Source organism: Mesoplodon bidens, assembly GCF_964165515.1.
Source record: "Mesoplodon bidens genome assembly, chromosome: X".
NCBI classification, from domain to species: domain Eukaryota; kingdom Metazoa; phylum Chordata; class Mammalia; order Artiodactyla; family Ziphiidae; genus Mesoplodon; species Mesoplodon bidens.
Genome location: NC_138163.1, coordinates 33,629,223 through 33,639,687, shown reverse-complemented (window position 1 = coordinate 33,639,687; position 10,465 = coordinate 33,629,223). Strand labels below are relative to the sequence as shown.

At 46.0% G+C, this 10,465-nt stretch overlaps 1 protein-coding gene across 1 annotated transcript; it reads left to right on the top strand.

Annotated features, from left to right (window-relative positions):
* Positions 1–3,172: 3,172 nt before the first annotated feature.
* Positions 3,173–4,901, top strand: TEX13D (TEX13 family member D; the record flags this gene model as incomplete). Its single annotated transcript, XM_081222997.1, is given in 5 exon segments — positions 3,173–3,388; positions 3,392–3,489; positions 3,491–3,851; positions 3,854–4,091; positions 4,173–4,901. Coding segments are annotated over 5 exon segments (1,575 nt in total). The 3' UTR covers positions 4,835–4,901.
* Between the last annotated feature and the right edge of the window lie 5,564 nt (positions 4,902–10,465).

Sequence of the window (10,465 nt, the reverse complement as noted above, 5' to 3'; positions counted from 1 at the left end):
ACAACCAGGGGAAAGCTTAACGAAGAAAGAAGCTGCTGCATTGCAGCAAGAGAGTTCTCTGGTGTTTTAAATTGTCTACCAACCCTTCCCCACATACCAGATGGGAGGCAGCCATGAAGACAGCAGCCTGTACCCCTGGTGCAGGTTGCCGAGTACCTGAGGGAGCCATTACAGACCTTATTCTCAAAGAATTGTGGTTGTTTATTTCAATCTGTCTAGTGGCTCCTGGAAGGACTGGTACACAAGGGCTTGCCTTTGTTTCACCCAGTTCAGAGCATTCCCAGGTCTGGGATGGCTTCCCACAAGTGGCATTTGCCAAAAGCACTTGAAGGCAAAAGTATTGGCCAGAGCAGCTTGGGGCAAGGGATAGCAGTCAGGACAAGCAAGAGACAGATCAAAAAGCCTGGTAAGAAAGAATTTGGGAAAGGAAATCTACAGGGGAGTGAGAGTTTTTAAAAGCTCCTGCTTAAGTCAGGGAATTGAGAAGGCCATGCATATGCCCAAGACTGGACACATGTTCAGAAAAGGCCTAATCCTCAGAAAAGATCCTAAACTTTCACCTCTGGCTAACCTTCAGGCTCTGCACAAGCAGGAAGTAAAGGTGAGGGCAGTATTGTAAATGGCCTGGCTAAGCATTGAAGGCGTGTCCCAACACAGACAATCTTCAGAGAGTGGGGAGAGTTTTAAAAACTCTTTTAAAAAATATTATTGGGCTTTAGGTGTTTATAGATACTCTGTCAATACACTAGTTGACCACTAAACTAATGGAACACAGACTTCAGTGGCCACATATGATAAATGGAAATTTTACAAAAATAATTTAGAAAAGTAACTAAAATGACAATAACAAGTAGCAACAACAGACAAAACCAAAAAATTGAGTTAATTTTTGTATATGAGCTGAGGTAATAGTCTACCTTCATTCTTTTACCTGTGGATATCCAGTTATCTCCAAACCATTTGTTGAAGAGACTATTCCTTTCCCATTGGCTGGTCTTGGTGCCCTTGTCAAAAATCAATTGACCAGAGGTGATAGATTTATTTCTGGACTCTCAACTCTATCCCAATGATCTGCATGTCTATCTTTATGCCAGTATCACTCTGTTTTGATACTCTAATCTTATAAGTTTTGAAATCAGGAAGCATGAAAGCATGAATCCTACAACTTTATTCTTTTTTTTTGGCCGCACTGCGCAGCATGCGAGATCTTAGTTCCCTGACCCGGGATCCAACCCGGGCCCCCTGCAGTGGAAGCACAGATTCTTAAACACTGGGCTGCCAGGGAAGTGCCTATTCTTCTTTTTAAAGATTGTTTTAGCTATTAGGGCTCCTTGAAATTCCATATTAATTTTAGGATCAGCTTTTACATTTTTGCAAGAAAAGAAAAAAGTCTGTTGGGGCACTGCATTGAATCTGTAGATCACTTTGACATCTTCCAATTCATGAACATGAGATGTCTTTCCATTTACTTAGGTTTCCTTCACATTCAGCAGTGTTTTGTGGTTTTCAGTGTATAAGCCTTGTACCTCTTTGGTTAAATTTATTCCTAAGTATTTTATTCTTTTGATAGTATTGAAAGTGAAATTATTTTCTTAATTTTCTGGAAATGGAATCACTCATTGCTAGCGTACAGAGATACCACAGATTTTGGCATGTTGATCCTGTACCCTGCCACTGTGCTGAATTTGTTTATTAGTTTTAGTAACTTTCTTGTAGATTCTTTGGGAATTTCTCTATATAGGATCATGTCCTTTATAAAGAGAAACAGTTTTACTTATTCCTTTCCGATCTGGATAGCTTTTCTTTTTCTCACCTAATTCCTCTGGCTAGACGTTCTAGGACAATGTTGAATAGCAGGGGTACAACTGGCATTCTTATCTGTTCCTGATATTAGCGGGGAAGCTTTGAATCTTTCACCATGGAGTATAATGTTAGCTATGGGTTTTTCATAAATGCCCTTTATCAGGTTGAGGACATTCCTTTCTACTTTGGTTTTTTTTTTTCCTTGCGGTACGCGGGCCTCTCACTGTCGCGGCCTCTCCTGTTGCGGAGCACAGGCTCTGGATGCGCAGGCCCAGCGGCCATGGCTCACGGGCCCAGCCGCTCCGCGGCACGTGGGATCCTCCCGGACCGGGGCACGAACCCGTATCCCCTGCATCGGCAGGCGGACTCTCAACCACTGCGCCACCAGGGAAGCCCTCTACTTTGTTTTTTGAGTTCTTTTTTTTTTTCTCATGAAAGTGTGTTGCATTTTTTCAAAAGTTTTTTTGGTATCTATTAGATGATCATGTGGGTTTTTCCCTTCATTCTAGTAATATGGTGTTTTACACCAATATTTATTGAGCCATCTTTGTTTTCCTGAGATAAATCCCACTTAATCATGTTTTATAATTCTTTTAATGTGCTGCTGGATTCCATTTGCTAGTATTTGGTTGAGAAGTTTTACATCTATATTTATAAAGGATATTGGTCTATAGTTTTCTATTCTTGTGATGTCTTTGTCTGGTTTTGGTAACAACATAATACTAGTCTCATTAATGAGTTAGAAAGTGTTCCCTCCTCTTATATGTTTACCTATTTACCTCCCTAAACTAGGGGTCTTGCAGCCCCAGTCTCCTCCACCTCAATTCCCTCCCTCCCCCAGAAGTTCTCTGACCTCCATTGACTCACCCTTCCTTTTAGAACAGGAGTGTGTGTGTGTGTGTGTGTGTGTGTGGTTGCAGGCCCTAGGTGTGGGATTGGCAACTATTAGCATCTCCAAGGGAACCGTTACGCCAGCTGCCACTGTGCGCCTGCGCCCCGCTGCCTGCTCCAACTCCCCCCTCCCTTCTGCCACGTCTGGGTTCACTGCGGCACGCAGTGCAGCTTCCGGCCTGCTCACCCGGAAGTGGGGCTCTGGCAGCGAGGTTAGTCCCAGCAGGCCTTGCGGGGGCGACTCGGAGCTCGCCCGTGACGCGTGGTCTCTGCGTCTGCCCTTTTGGGGTTGGCGCAGTGAGGGGCTCTGCTTTACTTTCTGTGAGGAAAGCCGGACCGTGACAGAGGAAAGAGGCCGAGGAAGAGGCCAGGACTGGGCTAGAACTGAAGGCGGACTGAGCCGGGAGGTGAGGGGCTTTACCGGCGGCGGCAGGCGGCATCTCCCGTGAGGCGGTTGGTTGACTAGGCCGCAGCGGCCATGGCCGTGGACTTTGGGGACCGTGCCAGCGGGTTCCGCCACAACGAGGTGATCAGATTCATCAACAGTGAAGTCCTCATGAACGGGGGCGGCCCCGATTTCTATGTGGCCTTCTGCTCGCGGCCCTGGAATGAGGTAGAGGATCGGCTGCGCGTTGTCGCTGACTTGCAGGTGCCGTGCACCATCAAGAGGGCCTGTGCCTGGAGCGCGCTGGCCTAGAGCGTGCGTGTGGGCTCGAGGCAGCGGGAGCAGCAGGCGCGCTGGGTTCGGCGGCTCCAGCAGAAGCTAGAGGAACGCGAGGCGGCTTCCTGGGCCCTCTGAGCCGCGGCGCCTGCACGAGGAGTGCGAGGAGCGCGAGGAGGTGGTCACGCAGCTGCACCTCACGCGGGCCGCCTTGCCGCAGGCGCTGAAACAGCGCGATGTGCTTTGTGGGCGGCTGCTCCTGGTCGACAGGTCGGCACAGGTCACCCCACTGGCCCAAGAGTTGGTGCCTGGGCCTCGAGCCGAGCAACTTGGGGCTGCAGAGTGGCCCATGAGCGCAGAGCAGCAGAGAGATGTGGTAGCCATGGGGGAGCATGACAGGCTGTATTTCAAGAGCCAGATGCCAGCCTCGACAGATGTCCTTTATGTGCCGGGACCCCCGAGTCTCTGGGCCCAGGCCGTGCAACCCCCTCTGCCAATGTGCCGATACCATACCCATTTCCATTCCCGATGGGATTCCCATTCTTGCCACCTGTACCACCAGCAGTAGTCATGGAAACAGAAGCTGGAGTCGTCCCATTTCAGGTGCCTCCGGAGATCTATCCACCTGGCCCGTGGGCTTTCGGGGAGATGGCCCCACTGTGGAACCAGAGGAGCTACAGCCAGGGGGAAGGTCCTGAGATCCTGCAGGGTACAGTCCCCTTAGGGGATATCAGAAGTCTTAACCAGGAAGGAAGTCTATAGAGGCCCTAGGGGATGGTCCCCCTTAGGGACAGCTGTGGCCTCAGTCACGAAGAAGGTCCAGAGAGGTCCGAGGGAATGGTCCCTCTTGGGGATAGTTGGAGCCACAGCCAGGAAGAAGTCCTAGAGAGACCCCAGGGGACGGTCCACTTGAGGGTTAGCTGGAGCCTCAACCAAGAAGAAGGCCCAGAGAGCCCCCAGGGGATGATCCCCCTGGGAGCCAATGGGAGCTACAGCCAGGAAGAAGTTCCCAAAAGATCCCAGAGGACCATCCCCCTGGGGAACAGCCGAAGTCACAGGCAAGAGGATCCAGAGAGGCCCCAGGGGACTGGCCCCCTGGGGGTCAGCAGAAGCCAGAGACAGGAAGGAGGTTCACAAGGGCCCCAGGGGATGCCCCCGCCGCTGTTCAACAGGAGACTCGGCCAGGAAGGAGGTCCAGAGAGGCCTCGGGCAACCGCCCAGGGGGACAGCTGGAGCCCTAGTGGGAGAGAAAACCCAAAGAAACAACAGCCTCAGGGGCAGAAGACCAAGCGGCCAAAAGGGAAAAAAGCCTCAGAATCACACCACCAGGAGAAGTCTGCCTCAGGCTGCAGTTCAGTGAATTGGGAGTGCCCGTGGTGTAAAGCAATGAATTTTCCATGGTGCAAGGCCTGCTATGAATGCAAGAAAGTCTGCATGGCAGTTGAGAGTGGAGGCCCCGTCCCAGGACAAACCCGCTGATTTCGGGAAGGTAAGTAAGAATGGAAATACTCCAAAGAAAAACCAGTTTCCTAAGACTCCCTCCTGATTAAAAAGTAACTCATTTACTTCACAGAAAATTTGTAACTAAAATTATGATATAGAAAATTAAATAAAATAATTCATTGTCCCATTACCCCAAATAACAACTTTTTATCATTGAGTACACATACACACATAGATACATATGGATTTATATGCTTTCTTGTTTTTTTTCATTTACTTGAGCAAAGACGGATTGCTTTTGAGTATCACACTCACTCTTTAAGGAATTTCTCCTAATGCATTTATGTTTGCAAGTGCTGAATTCTGGATGGCTGAAGCTGATTGGTTGACACCCTGCAGAAGCTGAAGTCAAGACTGTTTTTTCCTTTTTCACTCTTTCCTGTTTTCTTATTAACCTTGTTTTCCAGAAAATGCCATGTCTTTGGCTGGGAACAGCCATGTGTTTTTGGTTATAAGCTATAAGGAATTTTAGGAGCACTGCTTTTCCTTGAAAATGCTATCGTTCCTTTGTAAACTACTGCGGTGTTCATGTTTGCTTCTTGTTCTCGTTTTCTAAGTTTTATAAGTGAGGGCCTATTTTTGTGTCTCTGAGCCGCACGGAATTTGCTTGTTGCTGAAGAATCTGAACCTATCCCATTAGAAGATCTTCCAAGAGCCTAAAGAAATAACTCTTCGTTTCTGACTGACTCACACCTCAGTGAGACCCCCATCCCCCACCCCCCAACTGGCTGAAGCCAAAAAGAGTGAGACGTCGGGGAAGAAGAGATGCTTTGGAACTTGGGGGAAAAGGAGGGCAAAATAATTTTGTTAGGATTTAATTTCTCTGTTGGGACAAGGAATTAATTCATAAGATTTGGGGGTTGCAGTGTTAAATTGTATAGATGATAGCAAACGTGACGAATTTCATTTAATTCATTAAACAGTTATTGTCTGATATGTGTTAGGAGCTGGACTTATATGTTATTATCTGGTGCACACATTATAACCTGATTTGGTGAGTTTGGTTAGATAACAGGAGAGAGCCTAATTTGGGATACAAATTATATCAGGAGTGACTTCTTTGCCTTGCATGTAATGTGGCCTTTGGATAAGCCCAAATGAAATAACATTGAGATATTTCTGCAGTTCCGGGGGCAACAAAGAGACTTTAATGGAAGGACTTGATTGCCGAACTGCTCATCTCACTGGTCCCATGTGAGACAAATGAGTAGTGGCAAAGAGTGGAAAAGTGGCCTAACAAAATTGCAGGCAAGACTTTTCTGTTACTCTCCTGATTTCCTCCCTTGAGAGGGACAGCTAGTTTCCTGGTTGCCTGAAAGACCACTGGGCGACTGTCTTAAAGAAGGACAGTGCTTGGGGGAGTGTTTGAGCCCTCAGCTTCAGGCAGCCACCATCCCAAGCCCCTTTCTGGTCAGTGGATGAAGAACAAAATGGATTCCAAGGACAGACATCGTGCTATGGATGGCGCTTCTCTTGGGAGGACTAATTGGATTAAAAATAGAACTGGACTAGGACAAGCACTCTTGAGAATGCTCCTGGGCCCTTCTCTTCCACTTGGTGTGTTCTCTGCCAGCTTCTCAGAGGCAAGTGGAGCCCAGGGGGTGGGAAGTCAGATCAGCCTCCAGTCTGAGCAAAAGGTGTCCTCGAGTTCCCCCGGGAGATCCCCATTCACCAAGCTCAACCTTTGTCAGAGGTTTTCTGATTCTACCTAGTAATACAGAGTGTGCACTTACTTGCTGTGTCTTCTGTGTAGTGTGTACCTCATGGCAGGTTTGCTCAGAAGCGGCAGTTTGAACCTGCATTTTCCCTGCATGCCACTGAGGTGACAGAGAATCCAATCTCATTCACTATTGAAGGCCCCTCCTCTTCCTGTGAGTTACTCAAGAATGGGAGGGCAGAGGGTATTCTACAGGGTCTTCAATCCATTGTGATTGTCCCTGCTCCCCTCACTGTCCAAGTCCCCACGGTTCCTTGAAGGTGGGCATCTCTGCTACTCCTGGGCCCGTAGGGCACGAGAGGTGAGGTGAGGAGGGGGCTTCTGCCTAGGCTGGGAGCCCTAATGCCTGGTGTCCAGGCTCCCTACATGCACCGAGAAGCCATCTCCCTGAGGCCCTGTCTCCCAGAGGTCCCCTGAGCAGAAATTCCCCCCCTGCATTTCTGCCCTGCAAGGCACTGCCCCCTCCCCCCATGCATAATCCCATCAAGGTGCTCAGGATTCTGGAGAAGAGCCAGGCTTAGACAGTCAGCTAGCAAGACAAATGTTCCCTGAGGCAAAGGCGGGTAGAGTCTGGCTACCTGCTTGGTGTAGAGACAGGAAAGGGGCAGAGAACAGACGTGAACCTGACCCACCAGCATTCTCTCTTCCCTCGGAGTCCTGATTGCCAGGACGCCTGGGTAACTCGGGAGGGCACTGGGGAGGAGCGGGACCATCAGGGACATCAACCCAAAGCTAGGTTTTCTGGGTTGGAGAATGGCTTTGTGATACACTTGTGTATGCTGATAGCTCTGTAGAATTCTGGGAAGATGAGACTTGGGAATTTTCCAGCATAATCCATTTTGGTGTGCCAGCAGATCATTTTAGATCTCACTACATTTGCTTTAATTTATGGTTTCAAATGGACTCTGCTATTCATTGGCATGACTTTAGGTCTACATGAAAGCACTCACCCTGTGCATAGCTTTTATATAGTTTAATATGATTACAGTCTTTCAGGGCTGACTTTTTCCAAAGCAACCTGAATAACTGAGGCTGTCAAATCACTACTTTCTTCTGGAATGGGTACACACAAGAAAAGGCAGGAGGTTTCTTAGGCAAGAACCTGGGCTTTGGAATTAGACCTGAGTTTAGATACTTACTCTGCTGTTCACTAGCTATGTGAACTTAAACAAGTTATTGAACTTCTCTGAGCCCCAGTGAGTGGTTGTTCCCTTTCCCTGCCCTCAGGGTTCTGCTCTGGATGCTGTGGTAATGAGTATAAGGGCTTATCAATGGTCATAAGATCATTAACACCATTGAGTGCTTACTATGTGCTAGGCACTCTAAGCACATTACCCTTTTGGTGACTGTAAGGTATAATAGGTACCTGTATTAATAGTTCTTCAAAGTGAATATTATTACCCCCATTTTTTAGATGTGATAACTCAATACCCAAATTTGGGAATTGGTGAAGCCTGGCTTCAAAATAAAATTTTACTGATTCTAATGTCTGCGCTCTTTCCATTATATCACACTGCCTTAACCTTTTGCCCTTACTAAGTAATATATTTGTATGTTAACATGGATTATCAATGCCTAAGCCCAATGAAATGACTATAATGGAGAGACTTTGAGGCATAGTGGCGGTCTGGTGGTCAGGAGCTGCGCTTTTAGAATCTCTCAGGCTTTGGGATATGTGATCATCTAGGCTGCCAGTAAGTAGGACCACTTATTATCTCAGGACTGCAAAAAATAAAAAGGGGGGGATGGTGATTTAGGCAGTGGGAGTGGCTTGTATCTCATTCAGCAGACTGGCCTTATGAAAAGATCTTTGAGCTGAGTTCAGTACTATTAAGATAGAGCCCATCTTGATTGCTTATCTAAAGTCTGTCTGAATTACTCAGTTTTTAAGTGGGTAAGGTGCCAGCTGTAACAGTCCAATAGATATGCATATGTACTTTTCAGTGAGGAAGTAGGGGGAAAGGAGACTTCAAAAGCTCCAGACTCATGTTGCAAATGGTAACGGAATCGATGTTTTGAACATCATGGTACTTTACAGATCAAGCAAACAGCATCCATGGAAAGAAGACTTCCTATGCACTAGATAGCGTGTTAGACTCTGTGAAGGTGATCATTATTGCCCTCAGCGATCTCCTGTTCTGTTAGAAGAAATAAGACAAATATACACCAGACACCAGTTATCAGTCCTTTTTCTTCCATTTTTCCAGCATATTTTCTGGCCCGTAGATGTTGGTTTTCGAAGGATTCTGTGCATCAAACAGCATTATTTAATAAATGATTATTTTCTCAGTTAAAATTAAGAAACCTGGGAATTCCCTGGTGGCACAGTGGTTAAGAATCTGCCTGCCAATGCAGGGAACACGGGTTCGAGCCCTGGTCCAGGAAGATCCCACATGCCGCAGAGCAACTAAGCCCGTGTGCCACAACTACTGAGCCTGTGTTCTACAGCCCGCAAGCCACAACTACTGAGCCTGTGTGCCACAACTACTGAGGCCCGCGTGCCTAGAGTCCGTGGTCTGCAACAAGAGAAGCCACCGCAGTGAGAAGCCCACGCACTGCAACGAAGAGTAGCCCCCGCTCGCCGCAACTAGAGAAAGCCCACGTGAAGCAACGAAGACCCAACGCAGCCAAAAATAAATAAATTTTTTTAAAAAATTAAGAAAGCCTGTATAAAGTTTCCTCACACAAGGTTGATATAATTCCAACTACGAGCAGTCATTTGCCATTTAAGTTTAGGATTTTTGTGAGGATTCAATGAATATTACTATTATTACATGCAGCCTAATTGCAGGCAAATGGACCATTTTACTAGGCTGTTTGTAATACTGACAATACCTCAGAATCCATCATTATTGCCTTCTTAAACTTCTATGGACTTTGGGAACACAAGTTAGGAACAAGTTGTATAGAAAGCTAGTAGTTTTAATACATGTTAAATACCAGTAAGTGCTAAAGGATTTTAGAGCAGTCCAAGTTCAGTATGGACCATTTTAGTTTGCAAAACTTCCATGATAGCCAGATGGTTTCAGATTGTGCCCTCATTTGATGAAACAGTTGCTAGAAAAGTTGAGTGTGTTTTACTTCAAAATAATATGCAATATTACAGTTTCACTTGTGACATTCTGCAGCTTTTTGTTTTTATGTTTATATCTACTATTTTATGTTTTATTCTTCATTCTGTACTACATTACAAAAATAATTGCACACGAGGCAGAAAGTTGTGATTACTTTTCTGGTAGGCAGCAATAAACCATACTCCAGTGTTTATAAGATGATGACACAAGAGCCCTCTGAGGGTTTTGTCTGTAAGTAAAAGTTTTAGGATATTTAATCTCATTTATTTTTTTGTTTGATATATATTTACTTTGATCATTTCAGTGAGCCATATTAGTTCCAGGAAAGAAAAGACTGAGCAAATATTGAAAATTTCATACTTTTACCACTAAAATGCCTGATATTGTCTAGACAGTTTTGAAACTTCAGAACATATATGACCTGCTTTGTAAAAGACTCATACTATTGAACTACCCGCTGAGCAATGTTTCTAACATTTTTTCATGACATATTTATTATTGAGAAGGAAAAGAAAAATAATGCCAATGTTGCATCTGTAACTACAAAATTCATTCAGAAATCCACCATTAGCTATTTTGCTTGCTGGGATATAATTTTTTTAAAAGATTTATTTATTATTTATTTATTTTGTTTATTTTTGGCTGCATCGGGTCTTATTAGTTGCGGCACACAGGATCTTCGTTGAGTCATGTGGGATCTTTCGTTGCAGCACACGAGCTCTTTGTTGTAGTGCGTGGGCTTCTCTATAGTTGTGGTGTGCGGGTTTTCTCTTCTCTAGCTGTGGCACGCGGGCTCCAGAGCACGTGGGCTCTGTA